We start from the raw sequence: 18,681 nt of genomic DNA on the forward strand, positions 1-18,681 counted from the left end.
AAATTTACCGTCGGGATTCGCGGTAGAGGACGAACCGTGCTCTTCCGACGCGCCACTACTCGGTGAGGCTAGACCAGAATTCGACGAGTGCGGAGCCGAGGTGCTTGTCGTCGACGCGAGTCCCAGACCGAGCTGCTCGGCGACCTCGGCGTGATCTTGCTGATGGACGTAGTCGAAAACACTTGACCCCGTCATCTCTACCTAGAATGAAAAACAATTGTTTTCTTCACGGTGGGATTTATCTCGTGCCAGGTCGATTTCGGCATTTCGCGAGGCACGTAGGGAGGTACGCAGGGGGTACGTAGGGGGTGCGCAGGGGTACGTAGAGTTTGAAGGAAGCCAGCCACAGGGAAGGTGAACGGGCGGTGCAGCCATGTTTGTGCCAACGTCGGCTTTCCCGTCGGTTTTCCGAATCCCCGAAACACCCTATTGATTGCCCCACGAGCTTCGCAGAGAACCGAGAGGCTAGAGCTACATCGGTCACCTCCCGTACCCTCCTTCTCCCCGCTTTATCCCCCCGGCACCGCTCTTCTCTACTCTCTTTCCCCGTCCACCTTCTCGCTCGCGGCATTAGGAATGGCGAACACGCCGCCGTGCAGAGGCTACGTGAGCCGCATGCGACCACCTCCGCCCGCCGCCATCCACCCATCCCACCCTCCCTTTCCTCCCCCTCGCTCCCTCCGTTCTATGTCATGCTCGCCGTCGTGCCAGCCAGTATGGCCGCCAACTCGTACAACCTTCTCCTCTTTTCCTCCCTTGACCTCTCCTCCTTATTCTTCTACAACGCTATCAACTTTTCCTTCTCCTCCTCTTTCGCTAGCTCTGCAACCATCGCTACCACCTTCACCATCGCCACCGCCACCGCCACCTCCACCGCCGCCGCCACCGCCGCCGATATTATACCATCGCTACAACTTCAACATTTCAACCTCCTTCTCTTCCGTCAACTTTTCTCTCTTTTTCTCTTCCTCCTCCTCCTCCCTCTGCCATGTCTTTATATATTTCTACTATCTCTGGCCTTCCGGTTGACGGTACACGTTGCATTCGCGTTTGGCGCACCCACGTTGCTTTTTGCTTGCTTTCGCTTTCTCGTTATCGTTATCACTTTTCCCCTATGCACCCCCTGATCCGCGACCCAGTCGTTTCCGACTTCATCGGCGCCATGACGATAAACCGCGCTTACCTGTGAAAGGCCGAGATATATCGAAACGGTCTCAGATATGTACAGGAATCTGCCATCAGCTGCGACAGCCATCGCGAAACCATCCAGGGACTGACGACAAAAAAGTACGAGATACTTTGTGAGGAACTCTGGATCGAATATTCCCAGATGATAAACGCAAAACGCTTTTCAAACATTTATATACAGAGATACTCTCTCTTGAGAAAAAGATAGACTTGATAGAAATATCGATAATTTTTTCAGAATTATTTTTATTTAGTATTACGGTTTATGTTTCAAATATATTTAAATTTCCTCGACAGTCCTTCGTACAATTTCACAGATTGAAGAATAAAGAGCTTGTGACGCAACATATAGCAATTTGAAAAAAGTATTAAAGTCGATGATACTGCAGTTTGGAGAAGTTGCTATGGTTAACAACTATATAGTTTACAACTAATGCAAACTTACCTGTAATATGTGGGTACCTTGATGAATTTCGAAATGGTCTATCGCTGCAGATGTCGACGATCTGACTCGATTAGCACCTGTATAAGATAACATATCAAGATAATATAAACGACATCATTGAAAATAGTACCTAAAATAATAATGTATAAATTCTATTATTGTTATTAATAATTTCTCACGACAATTTTGAAATTTTTAACTAACTGCAATGCTCAGTTTTGTTAAATTAATGCCAACGTTGTCATGTTTGTCAAGTAAAGTTCAAAATTTCGAAAATAAAATTGAAACAAAACAGACTTCGTATTTTTTTAACTGAAAAGAAATTTTTCTCTTTTAAGGAAGTTCTCGCGCTACTTCCTAGTCAATAGACAGTTTATTCATAATAATATGTAAAACGATTAAAATAATGGAATAAAAAGATTACTAACAATATCTTATACACAATTGTTATTAATTTTATATGTTATTAAATATTTTCAAAATAACAAAATAAAAGTAAGATGTTCGCTTGATGTACACGCATCATCCATTTGGCATATATTCAAGCTTTTTTCATTGAAGAATATAAATTTTTTGTAAACTGTACGATCAGATTAAATAAAACTTTACGAATAAACTTAAATTTTTACCTTATATAATTACAACGATTTTTAAATTGCTGTCTTATACGCAAGTGTCTCAATTTAAAAGAGAATAACTACAGAATAAAATTATACTTCAATTTGTAATGTAAAATTCTATAAATTTAGAATTAAATATCTTCAAAATGATATGGTAAAAGTCAATGAAATTTTTTCTAGATATTATTAACTTTTGATTAACTTTTATATTACATGTATATTACAGACTTGTCTTATATTTCATCGCGAGAATCTCCTTAAGAAATTCCAGTTTTTTAAATTTTATTCGACATGAGAGCACAATGGAAAGCGACGAATCTTCCGCACCAACCTATTGTTTGTTCTGTTCATAATAAATCAGAGATTTGAAATTTCCTGAATTTCGGAACGAACATTGATAACACAATGTCGAACACTTACGACAGATCGGCATATACTTATCGAGGAAGGTATCCTCGATTGATCAGCGATACGTGACTCACATCGACGGTACATACATCGGCTGTGCCGACCCCTTTTGCGCTTTCTTTTCTCCCCTCGTTTAACAAACAAGACGCGGACTACTTCTTACCGTAATAATAATCCTACGCTCCCTAGCAGCTTCGTAATGAAAGGACTTAGAAGACTCGATCAAACTCGCGCGCGAACCGCTTAATCTCGTAAGTCCATCGGGATGAGGCGGAATGGCCGACTCGCCAGACTGACCCTAAGTTTCGGGTTTTCGGTCAACAAGGTAATGCCGATATTTCCTACCGTACAGGAACTGGACTTCGGGATAATCTAACAGGATTTCGTTTCTTGACGAACGCCTTTGTTCTACCAATTATAATGACCCTTTCGTCAATACGAACGAGTCCCTCGCGCGCCTCGTTGTCTCAATCTTTGAAGATGTATTTCGCTCCCTTATTTCAAAAGTAACACAATTCAAAAAAACCTGATTTTCGAGTTATTATCATAAATAAGTTAAGTAAACATTATCTTATCAAAAGTGGACTAATTTCACTTATAATAAAAATCGTCAAAATTGTCACGACTCAAAAAGGTTTTTTAAAGATTAGAAATGAAAGAAATGAAAATAAGTTATTGAGAGTAATAAATTAAATATGTATACACCGACCGACATACACCGATATCTACAGATGGTTTAAAATTTCGGTTAATAAGTATAGGTATGTTTTTATTATAACAAAAATATTTAAGAACAATCTGACACAGAATATTTTATTTTTGAGATGATTTACAGAATGTGAGATGAATTACTTTTGTAACGCGGATATTATAACTCTCGCGGTCAACCCTCGTCGACGCATCAAGTCCGGTACCGCACCTCCACCATTTATCACAATATTTTGATAAATATAACTTGACCTGCGTGTGTGTACCTTAGGTAGCTAGAAAAATATCTATTCCGACGTTTCCACGAGCGAATATCATATAATTATCGTACGTGTGAAAGCTGTCGATCGATTGTCCTCGGTCGGATTGTCATCCGAAGAATCCTCGGTCGGAATCGATAATCCGGCATTGAGTTTGAGAATCGCGAAATCATTTTACTCGGTTAAATCGAGAGGATCTCATTCGTTCTGACGATGGCCCTGACATGCGGCGCGAACAGAAGAGGGGCGCACTGGATTTAGTTTGACGAGGAGTTGCGGCACAGCGATGCGCGGCACCTAACTCAATTTCGTTAGTTTAGTTACATTGGCGGTTCGTAACGCGAGGCGTGCGCTCGTAGGGGGTTGTCGTGATTAGATTTTCATGTGGATAGTAGTAGAGGTACCTAAGCCTTTATACGTACCCGCGTACGTGGCAAAACCCCTCTCTCATTTTCTTTCTCTATCTTTTCGCGACCCTCCCGCACTGTAAATATTAACTCAACCAACCCCTCGCTCTCTGAAAATATGCGGTGGCTTCGTGGGTAAGTGAAGCTTTCCGACAAGTTCAACAACGGTGTCTTTATGATCTCTCCTTTGTGAAGGATTTTCCTTTCATTGATAGATAGCGGGTACATTAGCGACAATGCAACAACGGTCTATTCTTTCTGAAAAATCAGCTTGATTAGTCGACGTACCGAGGGATATAAAGCAAGCCTTGACCAGCAAGAGTAACAGTGCGCTTCAACTAACATAAATGAAAAAACGTGAGAGAAAAAAATAAAAGCTGGTAGCTGCTCCCTTTTCGCTAAATGAAGCACGAAAATGAAGGAGGCCCACGGCGATCTTATCGCTCGATGATTGCCGACAATTCTCTATTACTATGTATCTAGAAATCTTTCTCTTTCGCAGGCTGCATGGTCACCGGAATTATAAAGGGTATCTGGAAGCTCGATCTATTGCGAAGTTTACGTGTTTCCTCAAGGAGGCTACTGTCCACAATCTTTGTCAGATATACTCCAGCGTGTCCTAGTGGTTCTTGTGATTCGCGTTATATTATGTAGAAAGGTACTTCATCAAGCCATGTAATTGCGATACATATAAAGGCGAAGCATTTTTCACGAAACTACCCGGAGCACATTTTTATAAATCGAATTACGATACTACATCGCAACATGATGTCAGTTTTATCTGATAATAGAAGACACATGTCTATAGCGAGAAGACATTTGTAATCGGAGACAAGCCGAATATCTGCTAACACGATTACCGCTCTTGCGATGCTTCTCTTATTCATATTTCTAATTTTTATTTTGTTTCTATCAAATTTCGATCATTTAACGGACTATTTTTATACATTCGTCTGTTAAGTATTCAAATTCTTAATACAAAATACTCGTGTAATATATAAAATACATATTTCAGATGACTTTAATATAATATATTTGAGATGATTTTTACTTTTATTTCCACTTCTTATTTTGTTTCAAATTTGTGTTTTATTTACCGATTTACACATTTATATATTTAATACTGTTATAGAACCGTCGATGATACTATTTTGACTCCGTTAATCATTTCGATTTTTTTTTGCATTCAATATATAATACAGAAAATGTTAAAAATATGTGAATGTAATATAAATAATTCTAATAATATCAAAATAATTCTGCACTAACTGATAACAAAAATAGAAAAAAATACCAAATTGATACTTTCTGCAGTTCTAGGGGGACAATCAGTAGGATAAGTAAAGTATTAAATAAAATTGCTAAACAATTGCTAAAAATGTTAAACAAATGCATTCTGTTTATCTCTAATTAAAAAATATAATGCACTTCAAAATGTCTATGTTTTTTCAGCATATATACAAATTGACGATGAAAAAATGCCTCCTGAACATCTCAGAGTAGCTCATAATATGAGACTTTCAACACTGAACACTATGCCATCTCTAACTAAAAAAATGAAATTTTAATTAAAATGCATTTTGAATTTCTGCTCTTCATATGATGAAATATTGGGACGATACATTCCGCACGTGTCCGCCGCAACGCTAGTCTACTCCACTGCAGACGACGCGAGCGTAAAGGAATTATAACGCGGCTGACTTCCTCTCTTATTCTTATCCCCAGAGAGGAAGTTAGGCGTACGGAATATACGGGTCCCGATCCCTATTAACAGTCTGGATGACTCCCCCTTCTCTAGGTTAAATGCTGATCCATCAAAAGGCATCATCGGCAGATATATCTCCGTTGAATCGGCTGTCCGGAAGCGAGATGTATGTGATATGTCTATCACGATAAATTAAAACAAAATATTCGCTCGATACTACGTACTGAATTTATATCTGACAACAATAAGAACGGACGAAATTTTACATCTCACAGAAATACAAATTGATTACTAAGCAAATTCAATTTGCTTAGTAAATAATAAACGAATAGTTTATAAATTGTCATTTAAATTGTCACTTGCGCGCGCCGAATTGATTTTTCAGATTTATAAACGCAATTAAACTACTATGGTAATATTACGAAAAATCAATTCGGCGCGCAATACAAATGACTACATGTTTAATATATAAATTTTCATAGAAATTATTTAAAGCGTGTAAGATCCAGCTTCGATCGTTATAGGCATTAAACTCTTACTTGTTGTTAATTTGCTATTGAATACCAAAGTATACTATATTCTTAATAACAAATACATTTTACTCTTGCGACGAAACGTTACAATCCAAATCATTTGCGAATCTAAATAATTTTCAGTGAATAAAGTTAGTATTCTTAAGAAATCTTTCCGCTGTCCGTACAACAGAGCCAATGACAATCGTTGTAAGAGCGCGAAATCTACTGTGCCAGCGAACCTTTGTTCTTCTTGCGAGTCGCCAATATATATGAAACGTATTGTCTTACCTTTGACGGATTTGCTGGGCGGTGGACCACCATCGCGGGACCACGGCGGATCGCCGTGACTGGAGAAGTCGCGTAGTTTGAGGTACGAGATCGTTAGCCTTATTATGGAGGCCTTGTCCAGCTGGGAGGTAATGGCTGCCGGTAGTGGTAGCATTTTCGCGAGCTCGTAGAACTCAAAGTTTTCTTTACCCCGCCGCGACCTCGCCGCGTCTCGGCTCTTCTCCTTCCGCAATTCCAAGATGCTGTAATGCAAACACGCCCACGGTTACAGCGGCGAAAACAGCGCGTCTCTTTGGATCGCAGTAGACTCTATGAGTCTACTCGTGAGTCGTAATTCGCACGTACAGAGAATAGTCCCCAGAGAAAAAAAAAAATCATCAAATAATTCCACCTGTCAACGTTTAGCTTTAGAGGCCACCACACACAAAATGTGACAAAAGCTGCATAATCATAGCATAAGACTGCTGGACCAATGAACATCTTATGCAAATCAATATGGCCTCTTTTTCGGGTGATCATTGGCGATCACGGATGATCACCAGCGATTTTATGCTATGCTTCGACCGGTATTCATATTCAAGACCGTCTTAAGTTCTGTCTTGAGGGGTTATGAACTAATCAGAGGGCCGCATTAGCGTCTTAAGACATTACTTAAGATGGTCTTAAAATAAGAATGGACTATGAATACTGCTCTTTGTGTATGATGGCCCTAATTATCGACTGTGGCTGCGGAGTCTCTGAAATTTCCGCCACTTGCCTTGTAATTTTGATCAATTACTGTAGGAAAACAAGTGACATTTTATTCTGTGTATAATTAATGCTGAAAAATACAAGGAAACGCAATGCTTTCCTATACGGAAGATGGAGAACAATTACTTTTATTTATCGTTTTTTCATATCTAAAACTAAGAATCCACATCCACTATAATATATTCGTAGTTAAGAGTTGGTTAACTAAAATTGTGAGTGCGGAAATACAACCCCTGGGGGGGGGGGGGGGCAGACTCGATTTAAAAGATTATAGTTGTCTGATGAATGTCCTGCGAGGTAATTGTAAAAGCCTATGGATTTTTTGTAAGTTTTAGGCCGGTATTCATAGTCGATTCTTGTTTCAAGACCGTCTTAAGTGACATCTTAAGATGCTAATACAGCCCTCTGATTGGTCAATGACATCTTAAAACTATACTTGGACGATCTTAAATGTAAGAACCGACTACCAATACCGATCATATAATCTTAGAGAAAAATTGGCGATCGGCCCGCTGATTTACTTTATACTTCCGGTTCCTTCTACAAAGATGCCCGTCGTTAATGATATTTGCGAGCGACGTACGAGCGATAGAGGCGGGCATTGTTATTTCGCGCAAATGCGCGCGGCAGAACGGCAGAAGCTGAAATTATGCGGTCGCGCAAATAGGTATAAAGGCGGAGAGGCGTGGCGATGTTGTGTCGCGGTGCGGCCACCGCTTAAGCGGCATACATTATTCAAGCGCTATGAAGCCCATGTTTACTGACAAGCCGGCGAACGTATCCGTGAGTGAACATCGGCGTAACGTAACCACGCCCAACGGACGGCCCCTCGAGTGCTCGGTTTTACATTTAAACTGTAAACGCCGGCCAATTGGAAATGGTGACTGCGACAACGACGGCACCGTGCGTAATCTACGTGCCGTTTCTTGGTACCGCTTGGTCGTTAACCTTCGACGACGGCGAATCGGAGAACTGGCGCGGGTGGACCACGTCGAGCGTTACTTTCCAGAATGTCGCGAGCATACGCGAAGATTTTGTTAAATCGCGACGAGTACTCGCATTACCAACGGACTCATTTCGGTTGGATACGTTGAGATTCAAACGACGTTGCGTACAATCAAGTGTCAATTTTTAATGCTTTAGCCGTCAGCCGTTTTCCATTTGGAACGGTAAGGCTTCTTACCCTTCTTCTTCTGGAACACCGCAATGAGTCAAAGAGTTACATGTAAATTGGAGAAACTCTAATGTAACTTTTCGCAAGATTTGTCCCTGGGAACGCATTGAATAGTTAAGAGTCTCGGCCATTAACTCCCGGTGTTCAGAAGCCGGGGACTGACTTGGTGGAAGCGCCGCGCCGGTGGTTCGAATCGAAATGACACGAAACGCAATGGGATTTTTATTCATTCGTTATTGCGCTTAACGACTGTAAAACGTCGATGCTTTCCCCATCCACCTTGAATTTTGTCTCTCCCTCGCGCGGAAGATGCGCCAACACGATTGTAACCCATTATGACTATTCTCGCTGCCACCCAAGCAGGGATCGGAAGTCGTAAAAACGGAAGAAAGGGGGAGAGAAAGAAAGAGCATTCCTCCGATGTATATAAGCCACCACTGTTCCAGAATCTTGTTTTGGCATTTTACAGGCATTCCGTGACATTCGATCCTTCCTACCCCCCCTCGGTGAAGTTTCGTTTACGGGCGGACTTTCGTTTTCGTCCCAAAGGGATAATGACAGATTCCTCCCTTCCGCAACTGTTCGTAAAATGATAGAGTAGACATTTTGCAGTGAAGCGCGCGCTAAACTTTTCCCACTGATGCTTCATATCGCGATTCTTGTCTCGTCTCAAACAAATACAACAACGAACTCCTTTCAACATTAAAATAATACAAACGTAACACGAGTTTCACGTATTTTTTCACGCGTCACGTTCACTCGTAGCACAAACTTCGCGCCCCGTCACGTGAACACGAATCAAATTGAGACGATTAAAAGACGGTTCTGCCGGCGATTGGCGAGGATAAAGAATACGATGGAAGAGGGACGCAGCTTCCTTCGTTTCCTTTGACCGTGTCGAGTCCATTCCCCAAGAGGAACTTATAGCCGGAGAGAAGCTAAAACCTAAGCACGCCGAGCAGCCGCCCTCGTTCGGATCACCGCCGCGGCGAAACGCGTCTGCAGACGTGTGAAAATAAAATTACGTCCAACTTTCGGTCAAATTGGTCGGAATTGGGCGGCGAGGGCGGTAGGACGAGGGCTCGCGAGACTCGAGGATCCCGTGGGACCGGAGATAGCGGTCCCTCGCGCAACCATCGCATACCGGGTACATCCTTGGCGATCCTCGAGAAGACTACCACCATGGAGGCGTCTTCAACCACTCGACATCCTCTTGCCTCTCTAAGTGCTGCCCATCAATAATTCAGCAGCGAGCTATGACGAGCTCTCGCCCTCGAATTCCCGCACCCTCCGTTTCCCTGTTTCTCCGTTTCAAGCGCGGTTCGGATCATGTAATCGTCACACCGGGTGTCGTTTTGACCAGGTACGAAAAATGACAGGGCGTGATAATAATCGACTCGGTTATCGAAAGGAAGGAAACGTAATACATATTAGTCTGATTTTTTTCAAATGTCAGCAGCAATCCTTGATGTTGTAAGGAATAACAATCACATTTCGCTAAAGAAAATTTTTTCACATTAAGAAAATTCTTGTCAAGAGTCTCTTAATTAGGTCAGTCTTTATTACGATATTTATCTATCGTATTTTCTTTTGTAGTCTTAACAAGATTACTTTTAGTCTGTATCGCTGGCGTGATTTTCTTGGATTTTCCTCAATCAGGATTTTACGATAAAACGCAAAATTGGAAAATATAATATTTGTAGAAATTGAATACGTTCGTCGTACGAGATTACCACCTTGCCCGAATGATAAGAAACGTTCGCAACCCTTCCGCAACCCCTGATGATGGTCGTCTCCAAGCTCTTGGATATGATTCCTCTCGGCAATAAGACGGGAAGTGGGAGCGGTATCGGCAACCATAGAAATTATAATGCGCGTCGTAGCACGGACTCATCGACTAATTCAATTAAACGATTCATTTGCCGGTCCGAAGCACCACCTGAGGGTTTGTCCCGGTTCCATCTGTATTTTCGCGTCCATGGCGTACGTGTGTCTGTGTGCGCGCGCGCGCGCTGTTCTCGTCGAAGAGGAACGTGAGTCGGAAAAGGACGAACGGACCTTCCAACCTATTCCCAGGAGAGTCGTAGCCTCGCGCAACAATACAATGCTCCTAATGTTACGGCTCCAGTTTCGACATAATTTTCTTTCGCGGTCCCTGGAATCGGGGGTGGGAAACCGGGTAGCTATCGGATGCCCGGGCTTTTGTAGCGTTACGGCGAAAAATGTCATTTCCGCCGACCGTTCCGATAACGAGGTGCGAAGAATAAGTTTTACGGTACCGCGTTGCGATTAGATTCGCGCGGAGAATCGTAAATCGGTTTGCGACGATTTAGATTTCTATACCCAGTTTCTTGAACGATGCTAATCCGCGAACTCTCGAAATTCGTCCGACGCAGTTAGTCGCCAGAGAAACGATAAGATGTCGGCGAGTTGTTGGTGAACCCCTTCGCAGTGTCGCTATAAAAAAAAAAAAAAAAAAGAGTGAGCGTTTGTCTTTTGTCGTTTACGTTCTTATTCGATGTCATGAATAATTCATGGTACATCCCTCGCCTCTAGTGGACCAAAGTACGGTCCGCGATTTCATTCATGATGCAACGCTCGAATCATGTCGGGTTTTATAAGCGAGCGCGAAGGGGATAACACGACGCGTGTAAATTCGTGGCGTTACGCAATTACGCATAGGATGAGCTTGGGGACATTTCTTGCAGTTGAATCCGATACGAAAAGGGAAAGTTGCTTTTTAGAAACAATTCTCATGGAATTATCCTAGAATCCTCACGTAAATGAAATTGACGTCAACGAAAGTTGATTTGTCATTATAAATCAAAGCTGCTAGGTCCGCTCTATATTCTAACATTAATCGTGACATGATGGATAACGAGTGAGGAAACGTTTTTCCATGGAACAGAGCGGAATCTGAATGGAAGTGTATAAAACAAGAAAAAAGAAAGCAGAGAAAGAATAACGCCGGGAGCACTAAAGCATCCCGCTGCATCCGTGGACGTAAATCACGACCGCCGTACGCATGCATGCATGCATACGCTACACACCTACAATAAAACGGAAAAAAGAGAGAGAGAGAGAGAGAGAGAGAGAGAGACAAAATAGAAGGAGAAAGAGAGAAAGAAAGTCGAGATGTGCGCGCGACAGCGAGAGAGGGCGAGAGAGCGGGTAGATAGAGGAGTCGGAGGGAAGTTGGCTCCTGATGACGCGCAGATAAGGGAGGGCTTAAAGTCTACGTGATGAGCTTCCCGATGCGGAGGAGCGGAGGTCGAGCCTGAGAACTTTCGGTAAATGCACTTGTAAGAGCTGTTTCTTCTTTCCTTTACATTTTAGACGCGACCCCAAACTCTCCCCCCCCCTCCTCCCTCTGCTACCAAATGTAGTTTACAGCGCGGAGCGCTTTGTCGTGCCTTTTGTTTTTAAGTCGCGAATAAAACTTCTTAAACGTCCAGATAAAGCTGATCGTTATGACCGAGATCGCTGGTACGAAAAGGGTATAATAATTTTTGATATTGTTTTGAGAGAATTAAAAAGTCGCGATTGAATAAGGAAAATAAAAATTACGTACAAAATGTTTCAATAATAATTGTAACGTTTTTTTTAAATTCAGATATTTTTATAAAATATAGCGTTATAAATCGCTTTAAGAAAATTATTTGAAAAATTGTAGAATGTAAGGCGATAAGACACAATGTACATAAAAATAATCTGTTGAAACCTGAAAATAATGCGACTTTACGAACAGACCGGATTGGTTGAGATCTGGACACCCACTGAAAAGTTAAGTAGCTGACGTTCGTTCGGCTAGCAGAGAAAGCAAGGGGTTTCGAAAGGCCTCACGTCCGTGGCTCGCATCCGGATGCGCCGGTGTCTTAACTTCCGGGAACGTGAGCCCGTGGTAGAACGTATTCGTGGCGCGACACCGTCGCCAAAGTCAGATATAATGACGCGGTCACTGATCTCAAGGAGTCAAAGTTAATTGTTTCGTGACACTTAGTTTCGCCACGTTATAATCTCTAGCTAGATTTATATTAGACGATCGTACTAAATTATCGGTTAAAAATGAATCACTCACGCATTTTTACAAAGATTGCAAGGTTTTTCGTCGGACGAAATTATTAAAAAACTTTCTATTAATTATATATGAAATTGAATCGTGATGAATTAGTTTTTTTCACATATAATGTGAAACTTATAAGCCAGTATTTATAATCGGTTTTTATTTTAAGACCGTTTGAAGTAACGTCTTAAGATCCTAATATGGCCCTCTGATTGGCTTATGATATCTTAAATCTATGCTTAAGAGTCGACTATGAATACCAGCCATAAAGTGGTGAACAAAAGATATCATAAATGCAAGACTCAATAATGGATAGTTTTTGAGCTATGATATATCAAAAGTATAAAATTTGTACCTACAGAGTATTTTTGATACTTTTCAACTTGAAAAGTACCTGTTATGTGTCTATAACATCTTCTTGTTCAATACATTATAAGTGATACCTTATAAACTATATTATATGTGAAAACTAACTCATTTTTATTCAGTTTGGACTTAAGTAATCTCATTTAACCTGATAATATTATAACAATTATGTTTTTTCTAACTATGATTAATCTTTAAACTGATGCTTTTGTAGTATATTTTTAAAAATTATTCATCATAAAACTATCAATTTAGTGATTAACCATAGGTAAAAATACATAATTCCTCCATTATCATCAGGTTGTCTAACCACAAAAGTTAAAATGAAAAACCGAGCTATAATTAGTGCAGAGTCCTTTCGTGAATTTTGTCGGTTAAATCGTGATGAGAGCCAAGTGGGATACGTGTGCGCAATAACGAATCGTCCTCCTGAATGTAGAAAAGTAAATTACGCAGATTTTCTCTGGACTCTCCTCCTATCTCTCCCTCCTCCCCCCTTCCCCCAAGGAATAGTCGACGGTAGTAACGGCGATTAAGAATCGCACTAGTGTGATCGGTTCGTTACTGGCGACGTCGGAAAATCAAAATAGGGGTATATATTGGAAGGAAGATGGAAGGGCAAAAGGTAACATTGACGGCTCCCCCGGTTGCCCCGTCAGCATCAGCGTTCCTCCGATCACACATCGGGTTTACGGCCGCGGCGTGACGTACTCGTCTGCCCCATTGGTTTACCACCCTTGCGTCTTATACCTACCGCCACCCATCACCATTCCCATTATCCACTCACTGTGACAGAGCTCTCTTGGGACCGTACCCCGTACTACGAGCGGCCCTTTCATCCGATTTCCGAAGGGCCGCGGAAATTCTCGGTGTCAACCGCCTCCTCGTCAGATGTACCTGCGTAATTTGTCGAACGCGCGGGACGTGGTTACGTCAAGTGACATAAATAATACATGACACATCGGGATTAAGCGACGGCATGTTTCTAGATCGCTCATATCTTATCGGGTATATAATATGATTGTAAAATTAATAAATGCTCGCTGCGTAAAGTAGTCTGAAATTATGGTGGTATGCGTCAGCATAATTAAAAAAATCGTTTGACGATTTACAAAAATAAAGATGAATTTTATAGCAATTATTGAGAAATTGAATCGATCGATAGATTATTTATCAAGCGGTCAAATTCAATAAGTGAGAACAATCGTGTTGGATCGCGGATCGATCGCCCAAGATTAACGGCGCTTTACGATATTTTTAGCAACTATTAAGCATAATACGTAATTAGAGAAATAAGTATAAGAGAAACAACATGCCCTGGCTCGAGGAGAGGACCCTGACTCTGTTTGTACGGGACACAGAGGTCCGCCGGTACGAACCAGGAGTGCGTGAACGCGGGGTTGATGTTGATCGCCCCAGCGGCCCCCTGATGGGGTCCGCCGACACCCACACCGACACCGACCCCGACCGGGCTTTGTCGTTGAAAGCCCCCGTAATCCATGGCCACCTGATACGGCAACATTTCTTCAGCGTTGCTTCGCTCACTTATCTTCACTTATATCTGACGACTTATATTCGTCCGATGGTCTCTCGCGACCGCCACTGTTCACCACCCCCGTGCTTCACGATACACAAACTGTCACCGGCACTTGGTACCGTCCGAAGCGATCATTCAGCGGTCATTCACGTAGTCACGGCGTCTTCCTCGACATCGACATCGACATCGACATCAACGACGGTCGCCCGGACGCACCCCCGATCGAATCCCGGGGATCGCGCGCGGTGAAGGGTGGACGCGAGCGGCGCGGAGGAGACTCCGAACGACCCCGTATATCGCCGTTGTTCGGGTTCGTGACCGAGCGAGCGGCTAGACGGGACTGTACCGTCCACGACGAGCGAGACGTCGCGGGCTGAGAGCTGAGAGCACCGAGAGAGCGCGGAGGACGAAGGAGTCGGGAGAGTACGTGAATAACGGGAGCGTGCGCCGAATAACGGGCGGAGTTATCCCGCCCACGAAACGCCCTGCTCGACGAACGATGCTGCTTTCCGGCGCGACGCGCGTCCGCCCACTCACCCTGCCTTATTTCCTTGACGTCGTCCTCGTCCTCGTCGCCGTCGCCGTCGTCTTCGTCTTCGTCTTCGTCTTCGTCTTCGGCTTTGGCTTCGACGACCGTTCTCCTCGCGCTGTTCCCTCTCTGCTTCATTGCTGACATTGCTCCATCTCCTTCTTTTTCCTTCTTCCCCCCCCTCCCCCTCTCCCTCCCTCTCTCTTCCACATTACGCGATGCGACGCGATACGATGCAACCTCGTTCCTCTTCATCGAGGATGCCGCGTACAGTTTTCATTTCTGTAATATTTTTCCTCTCGAAGATTACCGTTCATACCAGCTACTACGCAAAGATCATTAATGCAGAGGAACTGTGTGTCATTCAGTAAATTCTAGCTGTTAAATTACCATTTGCGTTATCGAGTATAAAACCTGAAAAATTTGCATACACTAAGAGAGTTTGTGGAGAGCATTATTCGCCATGATGTCGGCGTCGTGAGGTGTCGAGTAAAGCCTTTCAATATTCGTCTCGTGCATATGGAAGCCGGGACTTTCACATCTTCTAACGGATGTCCGTGATGTCTGCGAATTTATCATATATGTGTACGCGACTTTATAATGTTTCGCAATGCACGGGAATTTTTTTTCATTATTATGACTTTTAATTAAAATGCAAAAAAAAAAAAAACTGTCGATTAAGTTTATGTCTCCCATTCCTCTCAAAATTGCGATTCGATCAGGTACATTTTCAAAGAGATTTGAAAATGGATTGATTTGTCGAAATATTAATGATTATACAATATAAAGAACAGATTACGCAAAAAATTGATCTAAGAATTATACGAATATGTTAAGATACAATTTTCTCGTGCACGTATAATCTGTACGCGAATCAAAGTCGTCAGTCCAAACTGTAAAGTTATTCCATGCCTAGGAATTAATTAAGTATAGTTTCAAATAGATTTCCTTTGAAGAGACATGGAATCAGTAAGACTGATAAGTAAATAGAAATTCTGGCTTACACGTCAATAAAAAATATTCTTCGCAATAACATTATTTCTATAATATTATAATAAATAAATATCGACTGAAAGAAGATGTGTTCTTTTTTCTACCATGTTTGCTATAAATGATTAATACACTACTATGTTTCCTCACAGTTCATACAATTTATTTATTTTTCTTACAGCAACTTTACAATACATAATTGAGAAGCTACTTTCTCTCAAACATCTAGACGCTGATATTATTTTTTTTATTAGTGTATGTAATTTTAATAATCTCAGTTGTACGTAAAAAAATACGTAAGATCCTTAGAGAGTCGATTTGTATCGCAAATCGTGCGTAGAAACTTGGGATCGTCCGTTTAGGATATTTGTATTTAGAAATCGCTTGTGCGACGAAAACGATAGGCGGTCGTTCCCCGTTCCTAGATTCAAGCGATGAGGATCCAGCAGGTATAGGAAAGACGGATCGAAACCTAGGCACGGGGGAGAAGAACGACGCATCGACATTGCTAGATACGACCGAGCTCGCTGCGTGTACTTAGCATGCATCCCCGATACGAAGGATTCCTTATTGTATCGTTGCACGTGAGCGTAATGCACAAATATGAACTTGGCTGCGGGCTGTGTTCCTACCCGGGAGCTTCGGTGATAACTCCGTTCTCATAATCATACATATGGATGTCCCACTCCTCAATGGTATATACGTTGCGTTTATTCGAACAAACGTAACGCTCATCGCGATTGTTTAGTCTAAGCCACATCACGTGCTAATCCCTTTGATTAATCACTTTCTCTGTGGAAAAAGTACGGCGTACGTATTGAGAATTTAATGCCTGCGTTAAACTGAGAAGCTCAGAGAACAGTCCGTTCTGTCGAGCTGGTGATAATAGTACGGATAAAAGATACGATAAGTGCCTCCGAGCGTATTATCCGTATCGGAAGGGCCACGTTCGTGGGAATTCGCGGAAACTCCGAGCATTCGTACAAAGTTACAAGTACAGAGGTATATGGCTTAGGAGCGCATTAACTCGCCGGTTAATCGGCTGTTCCTTCAATCGGATAATATCGCTTTTATGTACATAACGATCCGTATCTAACCCTATCCGGGACAATGTATCAGCGCGGACGCATAAACGTCGGCCGTCGGGTAAAGAAGGGCCCCATTAAAAGCCACCGCACCCCCGCGGAGCCGCGGACGCGATAAGAGTTATCTCCATTCTCTAATTGAAAGTTAATTGGTCCATCGTTAGTTAGTCGTGCGAGACCCTGCGTTTCGCTCCCGGGTCGTCTACCACTCGGGGCTCGGGGCGGCAATTTAGGAACAGTGTACCGACAATAATGAGACCCTATCTTATGGCGTTACCGCCGACCGTCTCCGCTTCACGGGTGTACACGTATTACCTACGGTGTTACGTGCGCGCCAAGTCCTCCCACGTGTTCGTAATAAACTGGCCCGCCACCGCCTCCGTGTAATCGAGAATTTCCGACCAACACGTAGCAAACGCGCGTACCTGAGACAGAAAGATTACGATCGGGGCTTTCCAAGAGCGAGAATCGACCGCCCGACTTGTGCACGAGAATGCACGTGTCCTCTAAGCGGTTACGCGTGTTGCACCAGTTAGTAGTGGTTACTGATTACTACTAGACGGGAAGAGATAATATCGCGACGTATAAAATGAACGAGCGTATAAAACAAACGAGCATCATTCGCGTTGAAAAGTAAAATGGATTGATTGTGAATTTATCATAATCATTTAAGAGTAGAGGATTAATTTTGTGAAATTACTTCAAAATACACTTACTACTATACGACATTACTATTGATTTTACAAACAGTATACAATATTTATATTAGGTGTTGGAATTAATTCGTAGCGTTTTTAATGAAAGAATGTTATTTATTTCACATGAGCATTAAAAAATACATTAATGAAAGTACTTCCCATCACTTGTAAAACGCTACGAATTAATTCCAACACCTAATAGAATATTTATAAGACTTATTTGAAATATTTTGTAAATATTTTTGTGGTCTTAGGTTGCACAGAAATCATAAACATTTATTGTAAATGTTGCAATAAATGCTATGAAAGTACTCAACAAGACATTAGAATCCAAGTAAAAAATAGTTATTACAAATATTTATTTATATTCATTATAAATATTTACATAAAATATTTAATCTACATTTTAATAATATTTCGAATAAAGCTTTACGTAAAATGTGTTAAAAATATTTATATAACATTTTAAAAAATGAATAGTAATAAATATTTATTATAAATATTCTGTGCCGTCTGGGTAATGCTCAAATAACATTTTGATGTGCATTTATATTTATTTTATATATCATTGAATGAATGTAAATTCGCACCGAAAAATATTAATTCAGACGAAAAAAAGAATAATATTTAAAGGTAGAAATTTTGTTATTATTGAAACGTATTCGCGCGAAGAATCTTTTTCACTTAATGAACGTATAAAAAGTGTTTACAAGTGGAGAAAGCAGAGAACGAAGATGTCCCGACACTCACAGATCAAAAGGGCAAACGGCTTGCCCGATTTTGCCCGTACGGGATATTTGCCCATAGGACACATGGGAGATATTCGTGGATACACGAGGGTTAACATACATATATATGTAAGCGTACGCGGCTCCCGTAATTTTTCAAATTGCACCACTGTCATTCACCCTCCCGACCTTATCGTCTCGCAAACGGAAACGCGCT

General features: G+C 41.8%; 1 protein-coding gene across 4 annotated transcripts in view; it reads right to left on the reverse strand.

Moving 5' to 3' along the window:
* The window catches only part of LOC105143913 (protein trachealess), a 97,335-nt gene that overhangs the window by 6,717 nt on the left and 71,937 nt on the right, over positions 1-18,681 (reverse strand). For all 4 annotated transcript variants that reach the window (XM_087414857.1, XM_087414856.1, XM_011052487.2 and 1 more), the window contains 4 exons: positions 6,545-6,786; positions 1,634-1,710; positions 1,184-1,273; positions 9-201 (listed from right to left, as the gene is read on the reverse strand). In XM_087414857.1, coding sequence (XP_087270983.1) covers positions 9-201; positions 1,184-1,273; positions 1,634-1,710; positions 6,545-6,786 — 602 coding nt within the window. The remainder of the gene's footprint in view (positions 1-8; positions 202-1,183; positions 1,274-1,633; positions 1,711-6,544; positions 6,787-18,681) is intronic.

The sequence above is a fragment of the Acromyrmex echinatior genome, chromosome 16 (genome assembly GCF_024713525.1).
Source record: "Acromyrmex echinatior isolate Ae372 chromosome 16, ASM2471352v2, whole genome shotgun sequence".
Classification (NCBI taxonomy): domain Eukaryota; kingdom Metazoa; phylum Arthropoda; class Insecta; order Hymenoptera; family Formicidae; genus Acromyrmex; species Acromyrmex echinatior.